Source organism: Procambarus clarkii, chromosome 40 (genome assembly GCF_040958095.1).
Source record: "Procambarus clarkii isolate CNS0578487 chromosome 40, FALCON_Pclarkii_2.0, whole genome shotgun sequence".
Taxonomy (NCBI): Eukaryota; Metazoa; Arthropoda; class Malacostraca; order Decapoda; family Cambaridae; genus Procambarus; species Procambarus clarkii.
Genome location: NC_091189.1, coordinates 27299701 through 27326354, shown reverse-complemented (window position 1 = coordinate 27326354; position 26654 = coordinate 27299701). Strand labels below are relative to the sequence as shown.

General features: G+C 43.1%; 1 protein-coding gene across 16 annotated transcripts in view; it reads left to right on the top strand.

Annotated features, from left to right (window-relative positions):
- Positions 1-26654, top strand: part of Larp4B (La-related protein 4B) — a 164876-nt gene that overhangs the window by 79958 nt on the left and 58264 nt on the right. For 11 of the 16 annotated variants that reach the window (XM_045742165.2, XM_069338887.1, XM_045742159.2 and 8 more), the window contains 2 exons: positions 16283-16877; positions 23334-23470. In XM_045742165.2, coding sequence (XP_045598121.1) covers positions 16283-16877; positions 23334-23470 — 732 coding nt within the window. Of the gene's footprint in view, positions 1-6956; positions 7249-7439; positions 7818-16282; positions 16878-23333; positions 23471-26654 lie in introns of those variants that run through there. The other 5 variants (XM_069338896.1, XM_069338891.1, XM_069338893.1 and 2 more) reach the window with 3 other exon arrangements.

Sequence of the window (26654 nt, the reverse complement as noted above, 5' to 3'; positions counted from 1 at the left end):
TACATCCCAGGCTGTAGCAGTGTAAAGATTAAATTATTTGAACACAAAGGTGTAAGGACATAAAGAATTTTTAGTTGATTATGTGCCTTTATTAAGGTATAAACACACTCTCACAATCACTCGCTCACTTTTTTTTTTTTCCTCTCCCCTCCTCCTCTCTCTCCCCTACCCCGGGAGCAAAGGAAGGTAGCAGAATACAAAAGGCTGGCATTCTGAAAGGGAAAATATAAGGATATCCTAAAATTCCAAACAAATATAATGTGGGAAAGATTACTAAAAACATAATGGGCTACATCACACAGAAGTGTAAGGAGGCAGCAGACAAGTTTGTCCCAGCCCAAAAGGGGGACAAAAATTCAAATGTGGAACCCCATGGTTTAATCGGTGATGTAAGCTGGCAAAGTAACTAAGTACAAGGGCATTGAGAAATTATTGAAATGACAGGACAGGTCACCAGAGGGCCAGGAATGAGTACTTCAAATGAGAAGAGTGGCAGATAGACTACAAAAATGACATGGCAAATAAGGCAGACTGAACCCAAATTGCTGCACAGCCATATCAGAAGGATTGGGTAATGAAACCGAGGATAGGAGCAGATGCTCGTCATTTGTAATGAACCCGTGTAAGGAACTCTATAAGAAATTCCAGGTCGTCTTCACATTAGAGCAAGAAGTTCCCGAGATAAAATAGGGAATAACTAACCAGGTACCACTGGAGTTTGAGATTACCAGTGGGGAGTAAGGAAGCATTTGCTAGAGTTGGGTGTGGCAAAAGCTATTGGCCCAGAAGGAATCTCACCATGGATGCTAAAAAAAAAGCAGAAGCACTGTGCCTGCCACTCTCAATGGTGTGTAACAAATAACTAGAAAAAAAAAAAATACAAAAAATTTGGAGGATGGCTAATGTAGTCCCCTATATGCAAGATATACAGGAGGCACTGAACTACAGGCCAATGTCCTTAACTTTCATACTATGCAAGGTAATGGAAAAAAATTGTGCAAATAAACTAGTAGTTCAGAGATTGCAAATCTTGCCTCGAAGGATTAATTGAATTTTATGATCTGGCAACAAAAAGTAGGCAAGAAAGAGAAGGGTGGGCAGACTACATATTTTTGGATTGCAAGAAAGCCTTTGTATCCCATAGGAGACTGGTGCTTAGCTGTAACTCATGCCTCTTAGTTCTGGGACTAGTCTAATGGCATACTTGTTAACCTTTTCCACCTTCTTCCTTTGCTTGAGAGGACTGGGCTCCATCCTGGAGCTGCATACTCAAGGATTGGTATTAAATGTGTGGTATACAAGGTTCTAAATGATACCTTACACAAATTTCTAAAGGCAGTTCTGATGTTAGCCAGCCTCACACATGCTGCTGCTGATAATTTTTTGAAGTAGGCTTCAGTAGACAGGCTCAGCATGATATCAACTCTAAGAACTTTGTCAGTTTCATGAAGGATCTCCCTTTTGGTATCCTGTCTGGCCTAGTGTTCCCTCCACCTAGTTTCATTACCATACATTTATTTGGGCTCAACTTTAGCAGCCATTTGTTGGAAATGAATTTCCATTTTCAAAATGCCATTTATTGAGTGTTGATGGAAAAAAAAGTGTCCGGATTTCTTTGGCAAGGAATAATTAAAAATAGAATACCATTGTAATTCAGTGAAAAATTTAGATTTGATGTTGACATATTCAGTATCCGATTGTCTGTTTGGAAGTACACATGTCTTTATACAGCCCTTTTCTGTAATGAACATTTAAGAAGTCTGCTTCATTCTCAACTTACTGATGCCAGAACAAAGATGGACTTAAAAGAAGCCATTAGAAAAGTCGCTGCAAGAAGTGCCAGACCAGTCAGGTTGTAGTGGATATGTGGACCTGCAGGCTGCTCTAAACAAAAGCCTGTTAAACAAAGTTATCACAAGTTGATCTTAGCTGGAAGAATAGAACTGGAACCCCTCTCCAGGTGAACTCCAGGTACACGCACATTCAGTACTTAAGGTTTCTGTAAATCAGACATTGGCTTCAAACTCTGATGCAGTGTGCCAGACCAGAGGATGCAAGTGTCAAGAGGAAGTAATACCAGGAGCTAACATGTTGTTACAAAAATGTATTTAAAGTGCTTTGCTCTTTCCCCTGTAGGAGAGAGGTCTTCCATGTCATGACCAAGAGTCAAATTGTATGGAATTAGGTGCCAAATTAGGTGATAAATTGAAAAACAGAAGTGGCAGAAGCTATTGTAATCTGGCACAAGAAGGATAAGGCTGCTGCTGCCGCCTCTTGCTCCCCTTCCAAACTCGTGTGGTTGCATCCCCTTCCTTATTCGGGCTGCTTGCTTGCCTGCCTCCCCAATTGGTGCTGCCTGCTTGCCTGCCTGCCTCCCCAACTGGTGCTGCCTGCCTGCCTCCCCAACTGGTGCTGCCTGCCTGCCTCCCCAACTGGTGCTGCCTGCCTGCCTCCCCAACTGGTGCTGCCTGCCTGCCTCCCCAACTGGTGCTGCCTGCCTGCCTCCCCAACTGGTGCTGCCTGCCTGCCTCCCCAACTGGTGCTGCCTGCCTGCCTCCCCAACTGGCGCTGCCTGCCTGCCTCCCCAACTGGTGCTGCCTGCCTGCCTGTCTCCCCAACTGGTGCTGCCTGCCTGCCTGCCTCCCAACTGGTGCTGCCTGCTGCCTGCCTGCCCACACTGGTGCTGCCTGCCTGCCTGTCCCAACTGGTGCTGCCTGCCTGCCTGCCTCCCCAACTGGTGCTGCCTGCCTGCCTGCCTGCCCAACTGGTGCTGCCTGCCTGCCTCCCCAACTGGTGCTGCCTGCCTGCCTCCCCAACTGGTGCTGCCTGCCTGCCTGCCTCCCCAACTGGTGCTGCCTGCCTGCCTGCCTCCCCAACTGGTGCTGCCTGCCTGCCTGCCTCCCCAACTGGTGCTGCCTGCCTGCCTGCCTCCCCAACTGGTGCTGCCTGCCTGCCTGCCTCCCCAACTGGTGCTGCCTGCCTGCCTGCCTCCCCAACTGGTGCTGCCTGCCTGCCTGCCTCCCCAACTGGTGCTGCCTGCCTGCCTGCCTCCCCAACTGGTGCTGCCTGCCTGCCTGCCTCCCCAACTGGTGCTGCCTGCCTGCCTGCCTCCCCAACTGGTGCTGCCTGCCTGCCTGCCTCCCCAACTGGTGCTGCCTGCCTGCCTGCCTCCCCAACTGGTGCTACTTGCATTGCCTTGTGGGTGGCTTGAAGGGGGGGGGGGTGGCTGAAATGGGTGGGGGATAGCTTGAAGGTGGGGGCAGTGGGTTAAATGGGGGGGGGTGGCTTGGAGGGGTGATCTTGTGGGTGACTTTAATGGGGGCTGTGACCTTGTGAGTGGCCTTTTGGGTGACTTGAAGGGGGGGGGGGGTGGTCTAGTGGGTGGCTTGAAAGGGGGGGTGACCTTGTGGGTGGCTTGAAGGGTGAGGGCAGGGGCTCAAATGGGGGGGGCGCTTGAAAGGGGGATGTAGCCTTGAGTGGCTTGAAGGGGGGGGGGCGGTGGCCTTGTGGGTGGGTTGAAGGGGGGGGTGGTGGCCTTGTGGGTGGCTTGAAGGGGGGGCGGTGGCTTTGTGGGTGGCTTGAAGGGGGGGCGGTGGCCTTGTGGGTGGCTTGAAGGGGGGGTGGCCTTGTGAGTGGCTTGAAGAGGGGTGGCTTGAAAGGGGGGGGTGGCCTTGTGGGTGGCTTGAAGGGGGGGGAGGTGGCCTTGTGGGTGGCTTGAAGGGGGGTGGCCTTGTGGGTGGCTTGAAGGGGGGGTGGCCTTGTGGGTGGCTTGAAGGGGGGGTGGCCTTGTGGGTGGCTTGAAGGAGGGGGGGGTGGCTTGAAGGGGGGGTGGCCTTGTGGGTGGCTTGAAGGGGGGGTGGCCTTGTGGGTGGCTTGAAGGGGGGCGGTGGCCCTGTGGGTGGCTTGAAGGGGGCGGTGGCCCTGTGGGTGGCTTGAAGGGGGGCGGTGGCCCTGTGGGTGGCTTGAAGGGGGGCGGTGGCCCTGTGGGTGGCTTGAAGGGGGACGGTGGCCCTGTGGGTGGCTTGAAGGGGGACGGTGGCCATGTGGGTGGCTTGAAGGGGGACGGTGGCCCTGTGGGTGGCTTGAAGGGGGGACGGTGGCCCTGTGGGTGGCTTGAAGGGGGGCAGGTGGCCCTGTGGGTGGCTTGAAAGGGGGGCGGTGGCCCTGTGGGTGGCTTGAAGGGGGGGTGGCCTTGTGGGTGGCTTGAAGGGGGGGGCCTTGTGGATGGCTTGAAGGGGCGGTGGCCTTGTGGGTGGCTTGAAAGGGGGGTTGGCCTTGTAGGTGGCTTGAAGGGAGGGTGGCCTTGTGAGTGGCTTGAAGGGGAGGGGGTGGCCTTGTGAGTGGCTTGAAGGGGGGGGGTGGCCTTGTGGGTGGCTTGAAGGGGGGTGGCCTTGTGGGTGGCTTGAAAAGGGGTTGGGTGGCCTTGTGGGTGGCTTGAAAAGGGGTTGGGTGGCCTTGTGGGTGGCTTGAAAAGGGGTTGGGTGGCCTTGTGGGTGGCTTGAAGTGGGGGTGGGGGTGGCGGCGTTATGTGTGGCGTGAAGGCGGTGGCTTAGGGAAGGGGGGAGGTTGTGGGTGGCAGGATATTCAGTGATCTAGAATAGTACATGACATTTTAACATTCTCCCAAAGCCAAAAACTGATGTACGAGAAAATGGGGGCTGGCTCTGCATATTGACGTCATTTATTTATTTATTTTATTTATATATATACAAGAAGGTACATTGGGATTGTGAGGATACATAGTATAGTAATTACAATCTTGTACGCGCAGCGTTGCGGGCAGAAGTGATGTGATGTTCCGTTTTCTATTCGTGGGTCTTTGGTTAGGCAACCTGGTCTTTTTAATACGTCGTATTTTGACGTATACCTTACTTTTTGCCCAAACCTGACATTGATGAAAATGGTTGCGGCAAGGGAAATAGTCTTTTGTTAGTGGGTCCTCTGGTTAGGTTAGGGCACGTTGATACGAATGTTTTTGTTGTTACCGCTGGCGAGAACGCGCCCAGTTAGTTGTGCTACAGTAATAAATTGTCTGAGCATATCAGTTTAGTGAGGTAAAGGTCCCAGAAGACGACAGGCTTGATGGGGTGAAGGGGCCGTGTGGTTGCATGGGTGGCGGGGGCGGGTTTTGAACATTTTTTCACCAATTTGAGCTTACAATGTTATTCGTAAACAAAGGAAGTATATGTCGTGAAGCGTGATGCTGTTGGGTGAGGAATGGAAGACGAGTGTGACCAGTAGAGCTGTAGTGGTTGGGTGATCTCCCCAATGACCCTCGGGGGGGGGGGGGGGGGTCATTGGGGAGATGACTTGCTTCAGAGGCTTCGTGGCTGGCACAGGGGAGGGGCTTTTCTTTGGGGGGGAGGGTGTTTATTATTTGTATCTGCAGAATCGAGCTATTAGCTCTTGGCCCCCACCTTTCTAACCAGTTTATTTTTCATCTTTCTAATCCATACATTTCTCTTACACACACAATCCCTAGGAGGCACTCCGTAGCAGCTGTCTAACTCCCAAGTATATTTACTGCTAGGTGAACAGGAGCACCAGGGTGGAAAAAAGTCCATTTGTTTTTGCCTCTGCCGGGGATCGAACCCGGGCCAGTATACTCCCAGCGAGTATAAAACATAGTGTGGGAGCAACCGTAGACATAAGAGAAAACTAGATCGTTTTAATAAAGTAGTGGCGGACCAACCGGGCTGTGGTGGATGTGGGCCTCAAGCAGTTTTTTTTTTTTTTTTTTTCTACCACAGAGGTGGCCACACATATACAATGCTAACCAGCATATATACATTTTCTTCTGTCCTCCATGGACAGGGTTAGAGAAGTGTTAAACATATAGTTCAAGGGTTTATTGAACACTCAACCACAGAAGGTGATTCGGTGCTTTTAAAATGCTAAGCTAACCTACATACGCAAATACATAGATACACAGATTTACGTATGCCCTACATAAAGTGTTAGATGTGTCTTTTACATAGTGTCATTAATGTACATTCACAAAGGTTAAAAGTAATTCTGATCAGCTTCCATATATACTTTATTCCCATACATATACATACACACACACACACACACATATACATATACATACATATATACACACACACACACATGTGTATACCAAAGAGCCAGAGCTCAACCCCCGCAAACACAACTAGGTGAGTACACATGCATTCACATACATTTGTCTCATTTACTCTGACAGGGTGAGATAGCTGATAAAGAAACTAGTGTGCAATTAAGCACTTAATCACTGAAGGTGCTTTTACAAGCTCAGGTTATATAGTTACATTATATATATACATTGTATGATTGATATATTACATGATATATTGGACTTGTATCCAAGATTGACCAAGTGTTCCAGTACTCATATAGTAACTACAGAGTTCAGCATACCTTAGCCCAGGAGGGCGAAAGTCAGTCAGTCAGTATGGGACATTCTACAATATAATGTTCAAGAGAGTGCATGTTTTCTCTTTCACAAAGTTGACACATTGTGTACTCGACATTTGGGTTTTGAGAAAGCTGCCAGATACCACCTGGGATATAGACGTATCTGGCCTCAAGCAGTGAGGGGGTAATAGCTTGTGAGCCAAGAGTTGTGCACCGATTTGATATGAACAGGGCCTGCGGGCAGCTCCAAGCAACAGCCTGGTGGACCAAGCTCTCGCAAGTCGAGCCTGGCCTCAGGCCGGGCCTAGGGTGTAGAAATACTCTCAGAACACCATCAAGCAGGGCTACTATCATAGAGCGCTGTCCACTCAGCCACAAGGCCCCTAATGTGTGTGTGTGTGTGGGGGGGGGGGGGATGTATGGTGGGTTGTACGAGTGTGTGGGGGGGGGGAGTGTATGGTGGGTTGGTTGCGGGGGTGGTAATCTGGGTGGGCTGGTGGAAGTCTTGTTGATTTTGTCCAGCTAATCACGTGGAGACGAGGGCGACAGGGGCGAGTGTGTGAGTGTGTAGTGGTGAGGGCGTGTGTGTGTGCAGCGACAGGGGCGGCATCGACGACACCAACAGAATAGATAGCGAAGGCAGCTGTGGCAACAACAATAATAATAATAATAATAGCAGCAGCGGCGGCGGCTGCGGCGGTGACGGCGGCTGCGGCGGTGACGGCTGCGGCGGCGGCAGATGGCAGCAGCGGCGCCGCTCCCAAGATGCACCGCGCCACTGCCATGCGGCCGGTGCGGCAGCCATCTTGGATTATCTAGGTCGTCTCCCTTAGGCAAGAGTCCCTCATCTCTGTGAGTTTTCCGCGTGTTGGTAGTGCGACCCTGGTCAATATTATGATGGGAAGTGGGCGTGGGCGTGTGGGCGTGGTGTGGCCACGAGGGAAGGGTCATAGAGGCGGCCAGTAGCGGTCAGGGCGCGGTAAATGTGTGCGTGTATGTGGTGATGCGGGAGATAGGGAGGTGGTGGTGGTGGGTTGTGTTGTTACCGCGGCGGCTGGTGCTCACTCGTGCCTGTGTGAGTGTTCACCCTCACACTACCCGCTGCCTCACACCCTCTCGTGACGCCCCTAGCCGTGGCCTGTGGTGGGCAGAGGGCGGCGGGTATGGTGGGCACTTGTGTGCCGGGAGGGAGGGAGTTGGGTGGTGGTGAAGGTGCATGTTTTGGGCCCAGAGTGTGTGTAGGAGGTGGCACGGTGGTGCAACACTCGCCCCCCACTCCACCACCACCACCCTACAACCTCTCCCCACTCCTACCTCACACACTCCTTCACTAATACATCTCTGGAGACTGCTGCTGCTACTCTGCTTGTGCAGACCATCATAGGCTTCTGGAACAGCTGTTTACATACTCTCTTACTACGGTGTGGTGCTTGTGGTGCTTCACCAACTGTTTGTTGACTCTTGTGTATGTACAGTTAAACTAGACCAACTGCCACTCGCTCCTCCATACTTTAGCAACACACTAACATTCTCCAGTATGGTCACTCTCAACTGCCAACTTGGGATTGGATGCTTGCTTAGCTGATGCTTCCTTAACTTTCTAGAAGGAACACTTGTACATGGCTCTATAAACTTTTGTCCTTAATATGTTCCATACATTGCAAGGGCTGTATAAAAGTATATTCTCTGAAGTACATATTTTATATATGGTTATTTACTAAACATACTATAGTGTACTGTAATTAGGTTTTGAGTTTTTTTTATTAAGTTTGGGCTTGTTAAATGTACACAGTTTCTTTATGCATTTAAAAGTTGTTTGTCTAATGGTGTTGTGGTGGTGACGGCAAGTGTTTCATGCAGTGACCACTAGTCGCAGCCAGGTAGTCTGTCATTCTGGTCTAGTATTGGGAAGACTTCCTTGCTGCTAAGTTAACCAGCCTTCTGTAGGCTTTATACATGTCTGAGGTTACATTGTATTAAATTATGGAAAGGCCAGGTTGAAATAGGAATATTTTTAGCTAGCAGATAATTAATGAAATATCATGTATCAGTAAGAAAATATGGCAATATGTGGAGCTGAATTTTCATCTTAGGGCTCGAGAAATGTGCTCGACCCACTGCACCGTGATACGCTTGAAGTATCACCCAGATGTGTTCTTCCCGATTGACTAGAATTTGGAAGGCACCAGCTGGTGCCTTCCAAATATGCCTTTGGTCTTTAGACGAATATAACTTGTGCACTTTCCTGTTTAAAGGTCTGTTGACTTTATAAGACGCCTCAAAGTTCCTACCATTGAAATGACTGCAGACTACATTAATAAGGTTCGGTTATCCAAATTCTAGTAACCTGAATCTTTGTGCTATCTGAATTTTTTAATTTAAGTTTTGAGTAAACAGTTTACCCCCTCATGGCAGGTCTATGAATGCCATAAAGTATTTTATTTGCTAAATTGAAAGTAAAAGCATGGTAAACTTTTATATGTAAAGTACTTTAATTTTATACACAGTACCATAAAAAATCTTCACCAGAAGGAAACCATTACACAAACACCCTTTAAATGTGTAAAGAAATGGTGTACATTTTTAACAAGCCCAAACTGTTAGAGAATTGCAAAAAATATGAAAGAAAATAGCATAATAGTAGAAAATATAGAAAATTAAATTGTTCTAATTTAAATTGGATAAGTCTACAGGAAAACTATTGGCAATACTGCTCAGTTTTTCTTTGCATCATTTAAATGCAGTACTGTATTTTACATTTTGTTGCATGAAAATGTTTTCATTGTGATGTTTCAGTGTTTAAAGTATGTTTGATTTAATTGATGGAAAGATTGCACAGAATAATGCTTTGGCAACAATAAAGCAAAAAGCTGCACCTTTTAAAAATATTCATAATATTTGATCTGAAGAATCGGATCCGAATCACACACACGTATATTTGCATTGATGGATTATTTGCTGTATTTGGATCCCGTTCCATGTGCTGAACTTTGAACGATACTGTATTTTCTCTATATAATGACAAATTAGCCTTTAAAATTTGCACGCATCCCACCTTAAATAATTAGTCGTTTAAATTTTTGACATCGGTTTGTATTGGAATCTTAATTTTTCAGTAAAAAATTATCTACATGACAATCATGCAATTGTTTTAAATTTTACCATGATCTTTAGCTATAAATATGACTGCCTGAATTAGGTAGTCAGTGCATAATTATTATAAAAAAAATATATAAAGTGTATAATACTTTCCTAGTTACAGTACTGGTATTTCATAATAAAAAAAATGTACTAAAATACTGTACAATAGTATTAAAAATTAAGTTTTGGTATTGGATAGTCATGTACAGTATAGTAGTTTTAGGTAATGGCTCCCAAAACCAGGAATTATATTTTCCTTTCATCTTGAGAAATGAAGCTACTTCACCCTTGGTTTAATATTCAATAATTTGCAATTATTTAAAGTTAACATGTGGATATTTTCTTTATTGCTTTATTTCTTTATTGGATGAACATAGCGCTACAATTGTGGTGCCTCCATCCACCACCGGGTACGCCACCCTGGTGGTCTATCGCAGTAACACAAAAATCACATCCAGAAATAAAAGTTCCACGTCCTGTATACTAATACTATACTTTATTCCAGTATACTGTCTAAATATTGTAATTCATGCACAGATTCATACATTTTTCCTTAGAAAACCACTTCGAAATAGCTTTCAATAAATGTATGACAGTGTACTAAAATATTTTTTTTTCTTCCCCTCAACAAAATATATTTGTAAAATAGGGTTGCATCTTTTGTGCCAGCAAATTCGGTATATGAATATTGGCATGAGTGGAGGTTTATTTTAATCTGGTTTTCAATACTTACACACAAGAAACCAAACATGATCATGTACAGTATACAGTACAGTATCTAGGGAGGTTTTGGCAGTTTTTATACTCTCCGAGCCCGGCCTGAGGCTAGCTTAACATCTGACCAATGCTTGAACTAATCTTTCCAGTCAATGATGGACTGCTCTGATTTAAAATTTGGCTCAACCTCATTGTCTGTAATTTAATTGGTCATTTGGGAACAAAAATTGTCTTCAATAGTTTTTAACTAATCATTTGTATCGTCTTAGCCTTCTGGTAATTATTAGGTTATTGACAATATTGGACCTTTCATAATTAACATTTGTAAATGTTTGTGGCAGTAAGGCATTCAAAACACACATGCATACAGTTGTTCTATAGTACTGTAATGCAATTGTGTACACAGGAATGAAAAATATATCGGTAGCACTGATGCTACTTAGTAGCACAGATTTTTACTTAAGTCTGAAATAGAAATGGCTGTGCAAATGGTCCCCCTGTTAATATTTTCCAGGTGTACGTAATGGGCTTTAAGTGGTTCTTGGTTATTTTGAGATGATTTCGGGGCTTAGCGTTCCCGCGGCCCGTTCCTCGACCAGGCCTCCTTTTTGTTACACACCCCCAGGAAGCAGCCCGTAGCGGCTGTCTAACTCCCAGGTACCTATTTACTGCTAGGTAACGGGCATCAGGGTGAAAGAAACTTTTTGTACATTTGTCTGCCTCCACCGGGGATCGAACCCGGAACCTCAGGACTACGAATCCAAACCGGTGTCCACTCAGCTGTCAGGCGTCCAAGTGACTTGAATGAATCATTGAACTGATTTGGGCAATAAAAGTTCTTGTAACTGAAGGATCTGGTAATGTACAACAGTATTTCCTCCTAGATAGTACAGGTCTTTAAAATTGTGTTCATTGGTATGGCAGTTTTTGTTTGAAAGGTTCTTGTTGTCTAACCTATCATTTTTTTTTTTTATGTTGCTTATTATTTTTTATAGTGTAGCTGATTACATATTTTTTGTGGATTTAATTTTTATTTGTCTGTTTACCATAGTGCAGCTGAAATTTCTTGTTTTCTGAGGACCTTTGAGACCTTGTTTACATATGTTTGGAGCTATGATCAAAATCCTAGCTTAATCTGCATAAGATGGGTTGTTAGGGTTTGTTTGCTAGAAAATTAATGATTCCATCATCTCAAAAATCAAGCCTGGCCTTGGGCTTGGCTTGGGGAATAGAACAACTCCCAGAACCCCCATCAAGCAGGTATCATTAACAACTATTCCTTTTGTTTGCATTGTGTTGAATTAACACTTTCGCGCTCTCCGCGAAGGTCAGTCAGCCAACCGTAAGTGCTCACGGCGTTTTGTCGCGTAAGCGTAAAAACAAAAATGTGTATACTCTTTACTCTCATGACCTTAGTTCTCGAGCTACGTATTTCATTTTGGTACCAACGTGTTCGCAATAAAATTCTCTAGAAGAACATCAGTAAAAAAAAGTCACGAAACGTATAGGGATTTCACCCTGAATGCTCCTGTTACCTAGCAGTAAATAGGTACCTGGGAGTTAGTCAGCTGTCACGGGCTGCTTCCTGGGGGTGGAGGCCTGGTCGAGGACCGGGCCGCGGGGACACTAAAGCCCCGAAATCATCTCAAGATAACCTCAAGATATACCAGCACCAAATAAATAACTACGAAGATGACTCGCCGTGAGCGCCCAACAGCAACAAAATGTTTTTACTCTTGGGATTGTTATCACCTCCACACTTGTTCTACAGCGTTAATTTTGGTATCAATGGACTCGCAATGAAATTCCCAACACGGTGATATGAATATAAGCGTAGAATAATGATGCGGCCCGCCCGCAAGAGTGTGGGAAGTGGTGAAATTGTTACCCGGTATCGGTGACGGGACGACACATGGCGCTTTGAAAGTTTATACTTATTTCACTCTCATGACATTAATTTTCTATGTACGTCATTCATTTTTGTGTCAATGTGTTCGCAATAGAATGTTCTATGAGCCCATAGGTAAAAAAGATCAACAAAGCGTAAGATAGAATAGCGCCAAATATAAAACAACGCTGGAACATATCAGTGAGCGTCAAACACACACGAAATGTTTTTACTTTTGTAATGTTTGTCAAGTTTATACTTGTTGCACACAGTTATTTTTGGTTGTACATTGATCGGAATAAAATTCCCTAAACAGACATATGCATATAATACATGATATGGGGGAAGTAAACGGCTAAAGTCACCCACCTGCAACCCGTTTGGGACATAATACCATTTGATCGAAGTGGTCCACACCTTTCATGAACTTATTGTACCATGCAGCCTAGTGGTGAGAAAGAGAGCCTCATGGCGCGCAGTTTGAAACAAACCCAAAGTAAATCGGATAAAAATTGAATTTTATACAAATATTTTAAAAGGGGACATAACTTTATGTCCACTGTGCGGTAGCGTTAGACGAAACAGGACTCCTCGGTGAGTCCGGTTAGCGCGAAAGTGTTAAACTATGGTCACATTTGCCAAAAGTTTTAGTGTAGTCTGTATTTCAGTGTACATCAGTGTTTTGCTTGCCTTTTATGGCATAAAGGCCATAATTGAAAGGCAGAGGCATCTTGCTCATGTTGGCTAGGATTGTGGATGTTGTGACTAAACAACTTTTATTGAACTTGGTGCAAAGATTTTTACTGTGTAATATTTGTGTAATTGGTTTCGAATTTTTAAATTTGCTTTGCTCCAACTTTTGTGAAATGGCATGATCTTTGCTGTTTTTAAAGTGTTTGTGTCAATAATCTGGAATGGGGCCCTGATTTTGTTTGAGCAGTAGCTGCAGTGCAGTGGTACGACACTTGCCCGGTGCTTCGCGAGCACTTTGTCTGGGGTTCGTATCGTGGCCAGGGAGGATTGACTGTGCCAATCCTTAACTGCAGCCGCTGTTCACCCAGCAGTGAATGGGTACCTGGTTCTTAAAAAATTTGGCAGGTCATGTTCCCGGGGGGGGGGGGGGGAATTAAGCCTGAAACGCTATGAGCGCTAGTGGCTGTAAAAGAATGCAATAACTCTTGTATATATAAATAAATAAAATGTTTAGGTATGGTTAGTGTCCCCTCCTTTCCCAATTGATAAATATACAATTCCTGTTGTATGGACCTAAGGCAATGTGTAAATGTCAGTGTTTGAGTAACTGTGACAGACAGGATTTTCCCGCTCTAAATCCATGTTGTCCTGGGTTGTGTAGCTCATTAATTTCCATAAAACTAGAAATTTGATTCCTAATCACACTTTCAAAAACTTGTGTGATGTTAGTGCAACTGGACTATAATGTTTTTGACAGATTTACTACTACTATTGTGTAGAAGAGCCATATCCAGGCTCTTCCTCCATATTACATTTGAGTGCTCGCACTATTGGTAAATTACACGAGTCAGGACCAGGAGCTGAGTGCATGGGTATGTTTTCAATTTCATTCAAAGTTTTCGGAGTTCCTGTTAATATCCATTACAGTATATTATCTGCAGCTTGGATGTGATAAAGTTGCTGTCTGGATCTCCAACTTTCATGTTTATTGGTGTGCTAAACATAGCCTCACACTGGCTTCTTAGACTTTCACTAATTTCTTTGTCGTACTCTGTGTGTGTACCTTCGGTTGTAATTAAAAGTCCAATACTGGCGGAGGCTTTTGATTTTGCATACCTGAAAAAATACGTTGGATTTTTTTATGTTATAGCTTTGTTCAAATTCCATTTCCTTGTGTATGATCGCTTCGTTTGCTCTATTTTCTTGCTCTCCCTGTTTAGGTTTATTTTACTTTCTTGTGATAGTCATGTCTGCTTAATATAACAAGACCAAAACCAGTGCACTAAAACAGAAGCGATAAATAAACGGAAAAAGGATGAATCCCCTCCTCTATTTTAAACTTAGACCCAAACATCACAGAAACAAGGTTATCGCGAATAACCGAACTCAGTTAAGGGCTCGCCATAGCCCGTGCTACATGGACACTTCGTTCTGAGTAGCTAAATCTGAAACACCACCACCAATCCAAGGAAGATATCTGGAGCTGGATTTGCTAGAGTATGAAGGATTTTCTCTATTTTGTGCATCTGTTCTGTGAATTCCTCAACCGTTGTATCTGGCAGTTTATATATTAGAATAATTAAGTTTATTTTTCTGCCTTAATTCTAAGTACCTCTACCGCCTCATTAGTTGAGTTTAGTAGCTTTGTGCATACCAGGTCCTCTTTAATATACAGAACTACTTCTCCATTTGACCTAGTTTCTCTGTCACATCTATGTAATCTTTAGTACGAGTTTCTGTGAATGCCCCAAATATTGTTTGATTCTTAATAGGAAGCCATTTATGAACTTAACTTTATTTCTTGATTTTGAGTTTAGGCCTTGTACATTTGTAAATATGAATGATTTTCAATATTGAGTTAACTTCTGGTGGGTTTTGGTAGTTCTCCCTCTCGACCCCTGACCCAGAGTGTGCTGTTCTGGCAATGGTTCGTCAAGTTTTGGTAGTGGTACTGGGGAGTGTGGTAATTTCTGTGTAGTTGGGGGGTGTAGTTTGTGAGATGAATTGTAGTCCAGTTTTGGGCCTTTTCCCCCTCCCTATCTGTACTCCTGCATCGGTTGTCTGTCTGTCTGTTCCTCTCTCTCTTCTTTCTGTTTCTGCCTGCCTTTAAAAAACTTTCAGGGTTTCTATGTTGGCCCTCTCTTATAGCGCTATGTACCTCTCGTGTGGAAATCAGGGCACTGAATATCATAACTTTTCTTCTCATTGAGAGTTTGATAGCTCATGGTGGATATAGCTGCAAAACATCTGAATCTCCCTAACATGTTTAGGCATTTTTGGGGATGCATGAATGTGCATTCTAAGCCTCTGGTCCCATATCTGCACATTCCTTTTGCATAATACAGTATCTGTATAGATTTTAATTTGTGATTTTATTCTGGTTATTTATACCTGTGAATGCCTTGGCCACGTCTGTTTTAGGGCAGTCTGAAACTTTTTAGTTTCTGCATTCTTTCTCGGTATTGCTGTTATCTTTCTCCTTGTTGCTCATTTTTGTTCATGTTTTTCTCATTTTTTCTCTCCTTATTTATATTACTGGTTGACTCTTCAATATTGTCGTCATTTTTCTGTACCTCGACACAATGCTAATTGGCTCTCTAAACTATCAGTCCCTTGGTTGTTCCATGTTCATTGTTTTTGCATAATCTGCATATATTTCTGGCAGCTTTTGTGTGAATGGTAGCCAGTGTGCTCCAGGAATGTCATTCATTAGTTCGTTGATGTTTTCCCATTTCACTCCTATTGTGACAGGTCCAGTAGGTACCTTGCCTGTTTGCATAGTGTGTAGGTAATTCTGTACAGCTCTGGTAAAATCTTTAGTTACAAATGTTACATACAATCCCTACAACACTTCCGAAGTAATTTAAAACATCTGCCACACGCCTCCATGTTGGGTTTGTGGTGTAGAAGTTCTGTTCCTCTATTTGTGATTGTCTTTATTCCTTGTCTGTACTCTTTACTATTTGTAATATATATGTGCATTTATATGGGGCCTGACAGTTGAATGAACAGCGCTTCGGGTTTGTAGTCCTGAGGTTTCAGGTTCGATCCCCGGTGGAGGCAGAAACAAATGGCCAGAGTTTTTCACCCTGATGCCCCTGTTACCTAGCAGTAAATAGGTACCTGGGAGCTACTGGGGGGGGGGGGGGGGGTTAACAAAAAGGAGGCCTGGTTGAGGACTGGGATGCTAAACCCTGAAATCATCTCAAAATAACCTAAGTTATGCTGAAACTTTTTGTACAGGTACTTATCGTATGCTACTTGAACTTTTAATTTTTCCGATTACTGTATATTGCGTAATTTGCTTTTGGGTTTTACATTACAGCTAGGTGTTGTATAATTAAAATATGGTGTACTGTATAGTTTAGCTTCAATATTTTTTGTTGTGACAAGTCTCCATATATTTTAATCATTTCATATTAAAGAATTTTAAATGTTTGTTTTCAGTTTACCCCTTCATGAATGGGGATGTGGCCAAACAGTATTGCGGGGTGTGCCCCCCCACTCCTGATACTCCGGGCCCCATGGCAGTAGAGTCTCCTGTGGAGGCCACCGCTGCCTCCTCTCCCAACACACTACCTGTAGAGGGTGGTACCACGGCAGGTCAGCCCCCTGGAAAGACTGCTATTAGTCCCATCACAACAGAGGAAATGGCAGCAGCACAAAGTAATGAGCAAGAGGGGTCTGCAACGGCATGCATTCCTCTCGGTAGTATGCAGCAGAATGGGGAAGTGTCCCCGGAGAGCAGTCGGTCAAGTGCCTCCCCCCTCCCTGCTTCGCTGCCAACCCCTCCGCTTAGTAATAGCAGTGTGCCTGAAGAGTCGGAGAAGAAAGAACAGTCATTTGAAAATAAGAGCAAAGAGCATCTCTCCTCCAGTGAAACGCAGGGGACACAGACCACTCCTGCGCAAACTCCCACACCAAGTACGCCAGCAGTCACTCCACCTGCTCAGCCCCAGCAGTCAATTCAGCAGACACAACCACTCAGTCGGGACCAGATAAAGCAACACGTAGCTCAACAGGTTGAATACTTTTTTTCAAGGTTAGTCATCATTTATACATTTTGTAAATTTTAAAAATTTTCTTCCATTTTTGTTTTAAAAATATTTATATATAGCTATAAATATATATTCATATTTATATAGTAAAACACTTTCTTCTAAATCATAAAAGTTACATCTTAAATTTGCTGCTATACTGTTATATCATTCAGAAAATTTTCTTGATACTGAAGTTGTTGTAAGACTCATTTTCTGGAGGGAGGCCCTTGAGGCTCTTTGAAGTCACTATCTCCAATGAAGATTCCATCAGTTGTGGAGTTCTTTGGCCTACTGGGAACCCAGAGTTAGAACCTGGTTCCCTCAGAGGCAGACTGTGGTATTCAAGTTATTTATTTGTGCCATCACCAAAGCTGGCTGCCATTGATACCTGCAGACTAAAACGACTATAGAACTCCCCAAACTATGTAAACAATCAAAAATATTAAACTAATGCCCATTTGTTTGCCCTTCCTTCCTTGTTTAGGTGGAGGCAGGGAGCAGCCACGGCTCACAGGCCACCCTGTCAGTTCTCCACTGATGTGTACCAGTATCGGGTCTGCCACATGCTCTGGCATCTTTGGTTTTAAAGTTCCTTGAATATGTGTGCATGTCCTTTCCCCAGCTAGAGCGTCTTGACTGGTGGGGTGCACTGGGTTTCACGAGAGCTGCACTTCAGCGTGCGAAGATAGGTTTTCTCAGCCATCTTAGCTAGATGGCTCTGAAGCGTCATAGGGTTTTGGGTTGGGAGGCCAGTGTTTAGTTTGGGATATGGATTTTGGGGTCACCCTTTCTGATTCTGGGGTAGAAGCAGTTGATTCTTGGTTAAAGAGTTGAACCCTTGAGGGTTCTGGGCCTTCTTATTTAGCTGCGTGTTTTAAGGATCGATTTATAGAATCGTTAACCAAAAGTATCTGGTTAAACTATTATATATTGGTGTGTATTTATTTTGGAGTACAGCATTACAATATGCTTATTGCTATTAGATTTACTTCATATCCTGGTATGAAACCATTATAATTGCCTCCCCTGGGATGGTGTGTTCTCAGATGGTCAAAATAAGCTGACCTAAAACTGTCTTGAGAGCTTGGCTTATTCTATAAATTGTCATGCCTGGTCCATGTGTTCTCATAGACGATGTTGCTCTCACACGTTATACAGTGCTATAGTTTTGGTGGAAATTTTCCACACATGCACAAGTTCCTTTGCTGTTGGCTTAAGTTGTAGCGGATGACCTTCATGACCATCTACAATTGGGCATTTGTGCTCCCCCCTCCCCCCCACACTTCCTTGAGTTGGATTCCGTTTGGCTCACTGAGAACGTGGGTGTGCTTTGGAGTAGTCCTCTTGCAAGGGGTTTGGCTGTGGCATCATTGGTGACACAGTTGTGACACCTTTTGAAAACTTTCATCTGGGTATAAAAAAATTTGACTTTCCTCCAAAGCCATTTCTTGTATGCTACTGTTTGTTTCAGATCCAGGGATCCCATCACAGAAGTTATACTTTTCAAATCACTTGTGCTGTCCCATCTTAAGTGCTGCTCAGTACTCGATTCCCCCTTTAGAGCAGATGAGATTACTGAAATAGAGGGAGTAGAGAGAACATACACAGCATACATAGATACGATAAAGCACCTAAATTATTGGGATCGTCTCAAAGCACTCCAAATGTACTTGCTAGAAAGGAGATGAGAGCGGCTCAACTAAGTCATACGGAAAGTACTGGAGGGCCAGGTCCCAAATCTACACGGTAAAATAACACATTGTATACTGAAATGAATACTAGGGGAAAAAAATATAAATTGGACCAGTGAAGAGCAGGGGTGCCATAGGCACAATTGGAGAACGCTATAAACATCAGAGGTCCACGTTTGTTCAACATCCTCCCAGCTAGTACAGTATGAGAGGTTGTTGGAACAACTGTGGACATAAAGAGAAAACTAGATGGTTTCTGGACCAACCAGGCTGTGGTGGGCCCGTGGGCCGTTCGCTGGCAGGCTCTAGGCTTTTTCTCTAGATTCCGTATGGGCTTTCGGTCTTTTTACACCTAGCTTTTTTTCTCCGCTCCCATTTCTGGAGGCTGATTCTCCTGGCTTCAGCACCACCTTCATGTTGAATGGACCCTCAAGTGCCTTGGCGGTTGCTCAAGCGGCTGTGCGGGAGCTCTTGGCCCTCCTTGGGTTTCTCCTGGGCCGAGTTTGGCGTCTGAAGATGTACTGGTTCCTCCGGAACAACCCTCTTTCCTCGCAACCGGTGGGTGCAGACTGTTAGCATGGCATCGGCTGTTGTTTTGCTGATTTCCTCTTTGAAACTTTTCAGGGTTTGGTTCCTTGGTGCTTTCCTCTGCCCATGCTAGACATCTTCATGGGTGCCTTAGCCCTGGGGCTTTGTTACCAGAGATCATCGAGCTGGTTTGGGAAATGGGTTTTTCTTCATTGGGTGTACAGTATGATGGAGTTTTCAGCTACTCACTTCCCCCTTCAGAGCAGGAGAGATTGCTGAAATAGAGGGAATACAGAGAACATATACGGCACGCATAGACGCAATAAAGCACCTAAATTATTGGGATCGTCTCAAAGTCCTCCAAATGTACTCGCTAGAATGAAGACGAGAGAGATATCAAATAATATACACCTGGAAGATACTGGAGGGCCAAGTACCAAATCTACACGGTAAAATAACAACGTACTGGAGTGAACGATATGGAAGAAAATGTAGAATAGAACCAGTGAAGAGCAGAGGTGCCATAGGCACAATCAGAGAACACTGTATAAACATCAGAGGTCCGCGGTTGTTCAACGTCCTCCCAGCAAGCATAAGAAATATTGCCGGAACAACCGTGGACATTTACAAGAGGAAACTAGATTTATTCCTCCAAGGAGTGCTGGACAAACCGGGCTGTGGTGGGTATGTGGGCCTGCGGGCCGCTCCAAGCAACAGCCTGGTGGACCAAACTCTCACAAGTCAAGCCTGGCCTCGGGCCGGGCTTGGGGAGTAGACGAACTCCCAGAACTTTGGGGGGTGGGGGGGGGAGCTCTTTACTCGCCCATGTATAATGTGCTGTTCCTCGACTTTGGCCCTAGTGGAGGACACCTTTCAGCTGGACTGGTGTAGGTTAGGGTTTCTGTTCCCCTTTCCACTGGTCCTGGTGCAGTTTGAGTTCTATAAGGGGTAGGTGATCCTTCTGGTTATTTTTGGTTTCCTGTGCTGCTTGTCTGCGCCTGTTAGTTTTTCTGCAGCTCCGCAATTACCAAAAGTTTGGTACACCAATGTACTTCATTGGTTTGACCTCTGCTCTTCGTGCCTAGAGTTCCTTATGCAGATGTATCACCAGGCTTATGGCGATCAGGTGGCTGCGTTGGGCGTTTTTTGGCAGTCGTTTCGTCACTTCCTCTGTCTGCCATTGTTCGTCTGTTTTTGAGTAGTTGGTCCTTTCCTTTCGTGGCGCTGGCAGAGCCACTGCAGCTTGCATTCGGGGTCAATACTTCCTCGGATCTGTTTCACAGGTTGTCTTGCGCATTATTTTGCCTCTGGCCTGCTCATGCACGGTCAGAGCATTCTTGGTCTTTGGACCGTGTCCAGAGACCTGGTCCATTCTGCTTAGTCCCCTTGAGTCCAGGATTGCTCTCAAGTATTTTCCCCCCTGGTTTTTGGTTTTCATGTTGGCGAGATTCTTGCTCGTGCTTTATTCCTTTTGTCCTAGGGTTTTTGTTCTTTTGGTCATGGGGGGGGGGGGGGGTTCGGCTGCGGCTGGCTCCTTCTTTTTTTTGCAAAGATAGTCTGTTGGTTTCTCGAGGGGTGAGTTGATGGTTAGTCTGTTGGTTTCTCGAGGGGTGAGTTGATGGTTGCTGCTTGGTTGGATCTGCTGGGGTTGCATTGTTTTGCCTCCAGTGGAGGCAATACGTCACTACCTTCGTGCCACTGCTTCTGTATCTGTGGATGCCTTGTGGGTTGAGCATGTTCCTTTGTTCCCTGTTCCAAAGATAATCCTTATCAGATGTAGCCAGCCTGTGGTCTGCCCTTGTGCCCGTGACAGCTAAAATTATGACGCTGCTGTGCTAATGTCCAGGGCTGATATTAGGGCACGTGGATTTTGGAGGTCGACCGGGGTTCTGGTGGCCCTATATCCGATCGCTGCCTGGGACTTGGTGCCCTTCCTCCTCACAACCTCCTTAGGTCTGCTTCCTTGACTGACTCTTCTTTTTTCTGATACCTGTGATGCTTCCTGGTCCCTTTATTCCTTCTGTGGGTAGTTAGCTTCAGGACTTCACAAAAAGGCCCCCCCCCCCCAAAGAAAACCATTGTTGAATGTTGCCTCCAAAAAAGGAGGGTGGGGTGAACGAGCTAATACTACTAGTTTTATAACATTTTCGATAGGTTATGAAGTTCTGAGAGTTCTATGGCTGTTGTCAAGGTCTACAAGTCTTTGGAAGCAGCCAGCTGTAGTTTGTTTAAAGTTGCTGACTTTCTGGGTGCCTTTCTACTAGATGGTATAAATAAACATTAAACATAAATACACAAAAACAGAGCTCAGTGATGGCACATACATCGGAGATGGTGACTTCAGACAGCCACCGGGGCTTGTCCAGAAATTTGCGTTTCATTAGTCAAGGCTGGTTTTATCCTCGATTACTTACAGAAATACCCATTGTTCTTTGCCTTAACCCTTGAACTGCGCAAAACGTCATATGATGTGTGACATTGAGCTCGGTTTTTTAATTTTTTAAAAACACTTTTTCAAATGTTTTGTGCATTATCTACTAGGCAAATGCTCCAACTTTGTCTAAATGATACCAGTGTAACTTGAAAAAAGGAAAAGAAAATATAACAATTCTAAAATTGAATATTGAAAACTTCAGACTTTGAAATCAGCTGCAAAAATATATAACACCAGCAACTGTTCATTTGATGAACAAATCCACAAGGGCCGTGACGAGGATTCGAACCTGTGTCAGAGAGCATCCCAGACGCTGCCTTAATCGACTGAGCTACGACATGGTCAAAAGGAGTTATAACTGAACTGAAGTTCATGTCAATGTCTATGACATGGTCAAACCTTTGACCATGTCGTAGCTCAGTCGATTAAGGCAGTGTCTGGGATGCTTTCGGATGCAGGTTCGAATCCTCGTCACGGCCCTTGTGGATTTATTCATTTGATGCATTACTCAATTGTGATTTCTGTGTGTTCATTTGGTGTTGTTATGCTCTCAGAATAGCATATGATCTTCGTTTTCATATATTTAGAATATAGGTATTCAGTATAGTTTACTGTAAACAAAAATTGTCAATATGGCATTTGAAATATGCCCAAATGTAGACAACAAAAATTTATAACTCCAAACGTTTAGTTTATGAAAAATCATTTATATGGGGTTTGTAGAAAAGACAGCTGTGCGCACTATACAGTATGTTAAAATGGTGAGAATTGGTCTGAAACTAGATTTTTGGATACTGAAGCGAGTTAAAATTCTAATATAATTGAAGTTGAAGGCAATGAATAAGGCGGTACTAATTCATGAATTTACTCATGTTGTAATAGTGTTTGGCATTCATACTCAAATATGTGAAAGTTGTAGGTCACTATATGTTGAAATGGAGTCCCCCCCCCCCTTTTAAAAACTATAAGGATAATAAGGATAATGATAATTATAATGATTTAGGGTATACTTTATATAAGTAAAAAAAAAATCCCTAATCTGGTTCCCAATCATCAAAACAACCTAAAGAAACAAGGAAAATATAGTTTGAAATCTGTGAAAAAATCAGCCAAATAAAATTCAAAGTCCCAAGTTCTGAGAGTTGACTGATTTATTTGTTGACAAATTTAATTTTCTTCAAATAGTTGTATGCATTCTCTAGAATGTATAGGTTACAACAAATTCAAATTATAAATGAGGAAAAAATTATTAAAAATAATCCCCTAAAAAAATATTTTTTGAACATAGTTGAAAGTAACTGATGACAGCATTGGGCAATGTATTTATGATATATAACAAAATAGAGCATAACAACATATTTACTCATTATTATTTATTATGTATTACTCAGCAATGCTATAAAGGCACCAGCTGCACATCCACGTTGTGGACACTTCTTGCTACTATTTGTCTTTGTTGTGCGTCGGACAGGTGCTTGCATCTGTCCGACGCACATCATTATTATTACGTCATTATCCATCAGTTACAGTTGATAGGACCTCTTCTTATCAACACAACTTTTTTTTTTTTTCTTTAAATATTCGTCTAAAATCAATTTCTGAAAATATTTTATTGAAAGTCATGATGCTGAAGCCAATAAGTTGGAGATTTGTTTACATTTTTAAGTAATTTTGACAATTCAAATATTTTTAGAATTATACCCTTATGCTCAGCAGTTTAAGGGTTAACGATCCTATATTCAAATAAATGTTATGACCTTATTTGTCAATTATAGTGGGTTCTTAGGAATATCTTTTTCTTGCAGAGAGAACTTGAGCAATGATCCCTACTTAATATCACAAATGGATAGTGATCAGTATGTTCCAGTGTTTATTTTGGCCAACTGCTCACAGTTCAAAAATATAACAAAGGACCATAGTATCATCGTTGAGGCACTTAAAGGTACGTTATTTAATTATTTTATGGTTTCTACCAAATTTGTATTTCTCCTAAGACAATTAACTTGTTTTGAATGTATTCATCCAGTTATTTTTTTTAAAGTGTGTACCAATGATTTTATTGAAGAGTTGTTTTTTTAAATTATCATGCGTTTTAGGGGATTTCGTTATATATAGTAACAGGTTTATATTTCTTGGTAAATGTTAGTAGGATAGAAAAAGGATGATATTTTATTGTTGTTTCTGTATATTAGTTGGTAGCATGTTGTAGTTGAGAGTAGTCTTATTTTCAACCCATCCTCAAAAATTAACTGGAATTCATTGTTAAAAAAAAATCCCCAAGACCCAATTGATGATGCGCTTCCTGTAATTAGCTTCTGCCACTGCCAAGATTCGTGGCACAAACATCAACTTCATTAATGCAGCAAAAGTTACCTACCGAAGACTTGGATTCCAATAAATCATTTATACATTCTTTTTTTGGACGTTGGCAAATATTTTCTGTATTGATATTCTCTATTCTTCAACTCCAATTAAATTAAAATATCCAATTAGTAAATACAATTATTTTAGAATCTCTTCAATTAGTTCTCATTCTTCCTAATCTAAACCTGATACTTCAATTGTACTAACATAAAGTGGCCCAACTGTATGACCCAGGACAAATTTTGATTTTCATGCAAAAGTGCTTTGAAATCGAATTTAGTCAAACTAGTCTTGAAGACTAATGTACAATTTTTTTCTGCTGTATAAATTATATTTACAATAAATTCAATTACACAATCCTTGCATACTATGTTAGGATTTTTCTTATTAAAAGTGCCTTGAAACCATAGTCAGAATTACTCTTTGTAACAACATACACAAAGCATTGCAAAAATGGTTGAACTATACAGGTTAGAGCAGTGTAAATCAAACTGTTTTTGGCATAAAGTTAGCAACATTCGACTGAAGATTTGAAAGATATACATATATCGTGTAGTTTATCATTAGAATGATACGACAATTTTAAGCATACCTTTGGCATTGCGGCTACCGTATGATTCCTAGGATCACCACCACCCACGGGCTGATCTGTGAGCAGGTCTCCTGGTTGGTGTTCTGGTCAACCAGGCTGTGGGATGCAACTGCACACAGCCTGACATAAGAATCACAGCCTGGTTGGTCAGGTTTCCTTTGGAGATGTTAAGATTTATCTTTTGAACACCATGAGAATCCGGACAGTTATGTCCCTTATGTGTAGTGGAAGAATGTTGAACAGTCTTGGGTCTTTGATGTTGATCTCTCAGCATATCTATTACATAGGTAAGGTAATTATGAGGAGTGCACTAAACCAGTATGACTGTAGTACTTGGAGGAGATTCAAGGATATGGGATAGGATGGAGGGAAGAAATGGTGCCCAACCACTTACCCCATCTGAGATCGATGGTTCAAGATATCAAGAATTTGGTGCATATTCTTTATCTATTTTGTTTTTGACATGAATGAAAATATTAGTTGATTGTTAACCCTCAAACCGCTAGGGGCGCAAATGGATTAAACACCCACAGGCGCAACAAAAAAAAAAATCCAAAAAATTCTGTAATCTTATAGAAGTGTTCATTTTTGTTCCGTGATCATGGAAAAAATACCAAAAAAATCGTAGGTGGCATATTTTAGCAGCAATAGGGTAGGGAAGTCTGGCAAAAAAGGGGCGTTGACAGAGCCTTCGCCAGACGAGGTCTACTCCGCTTGAGCTGTCGGGCGACAGTTGCCACAAAAATATTATTACTTAATTATTTCAATGTCTCTGATTTTTTTTTTTTTTTCGGTAATAATATTCAATACAGTGAATTGTGATATATTTATATAATAAAATGTGTGAACCATCGCTGTACTCAAAATTATGGTGTGCATATTAGTGATTCAATTATGTTATAAAACAACAAACAAATAGTTTTGCTGTTGTTACACTATATACACAGGTTATATACAAGTATTTGTATTTGTCTGGTGTTGACAAAGGCTTTAATAGGCCGAAACGTTCATCTCTTTCCCATTTCTTTGTGGTTTTTCCACATACAAATGATCAGTGTTTAGTGATTGTCAATTGCATAAGTATTTGTATGTTTTGTTCACTATAACGAACCATTAAGTTGGTCTTGAGTCAAAAAGCAACGAGGAGTGACCGCTATTCACTATACACAGACGTTATATATAAGTATTTACTTGTTTTGTTCACCATAACTGTACATCTAAGCTTGTATGGTGAGTAAAGACTACTCTCACAATCAGCTGGTGGCGGCTGCCCTCAAGGCCAGACATACTAATATTTCTCCTAAACAATAATGTTCTTGGTGTTATTATGCTATATACACACATTATATATAAGTATGTACCTGTTTTATTCACCATACCTGTACAAATAAGCTGGTATGGTGCCCAAAGACCATAAGTGGCCACCAGTAAACAACATGACAAGTTGTGCATACGACACACCTCCCTCACCAAAATGGCGGCTCCCAACCTACTCCTATTGCTGTTATCACTCTATACACACGTTATATATAAGTATCTACATTTGTGTTCACCATAGTGAACCACTAAGCTGGTATGGTGAGTGCAGTCAATAAAAGGAGGCCACACACAGTCAGAAGACGACGCCACCATCCTCCCTCCCACAGCCTTACTCCTCCCTCCGTGGAGCACAGCGCTAAATATCACCACAATCCTGCTATTATCAGAATCCTGGTCAGTTTTATCAGTCAGGGGTCTTTTATAATACTATCATCACTAAATTATAGCATGATCATATATATTATGGCATTTGTAGGCGATGCTGTGGTCAAAAGCTGAATAGCGGTACTGTAAGCTCGTGCTGCGTGCGTCAGCCTTGGTGGCTTACCCAATACTGACGCCCTCACACCCAAGAATGTTGGCCTGTATTTTTTTCTAGGTGGCATCTGGCAACTATCGGTCATGGCTGTACTATAGCTGCCCCTATCCCAGGCGGGGCGTTAAATTATAGCGCTAGACACGAAAGCATATATAAATGATGTGCGCGGTTTCGGTTTTGTCACCGATATCATATATATATGTATGTATATATATGCGCGGTTTAAGGGTTAAATACTTGCTTAGTAGTTTGCTGGGTGGGGAGGAGGGGGGGTTGGTGAAGGGTAAAGTCTTGCCAGAAATGCGCGAATTG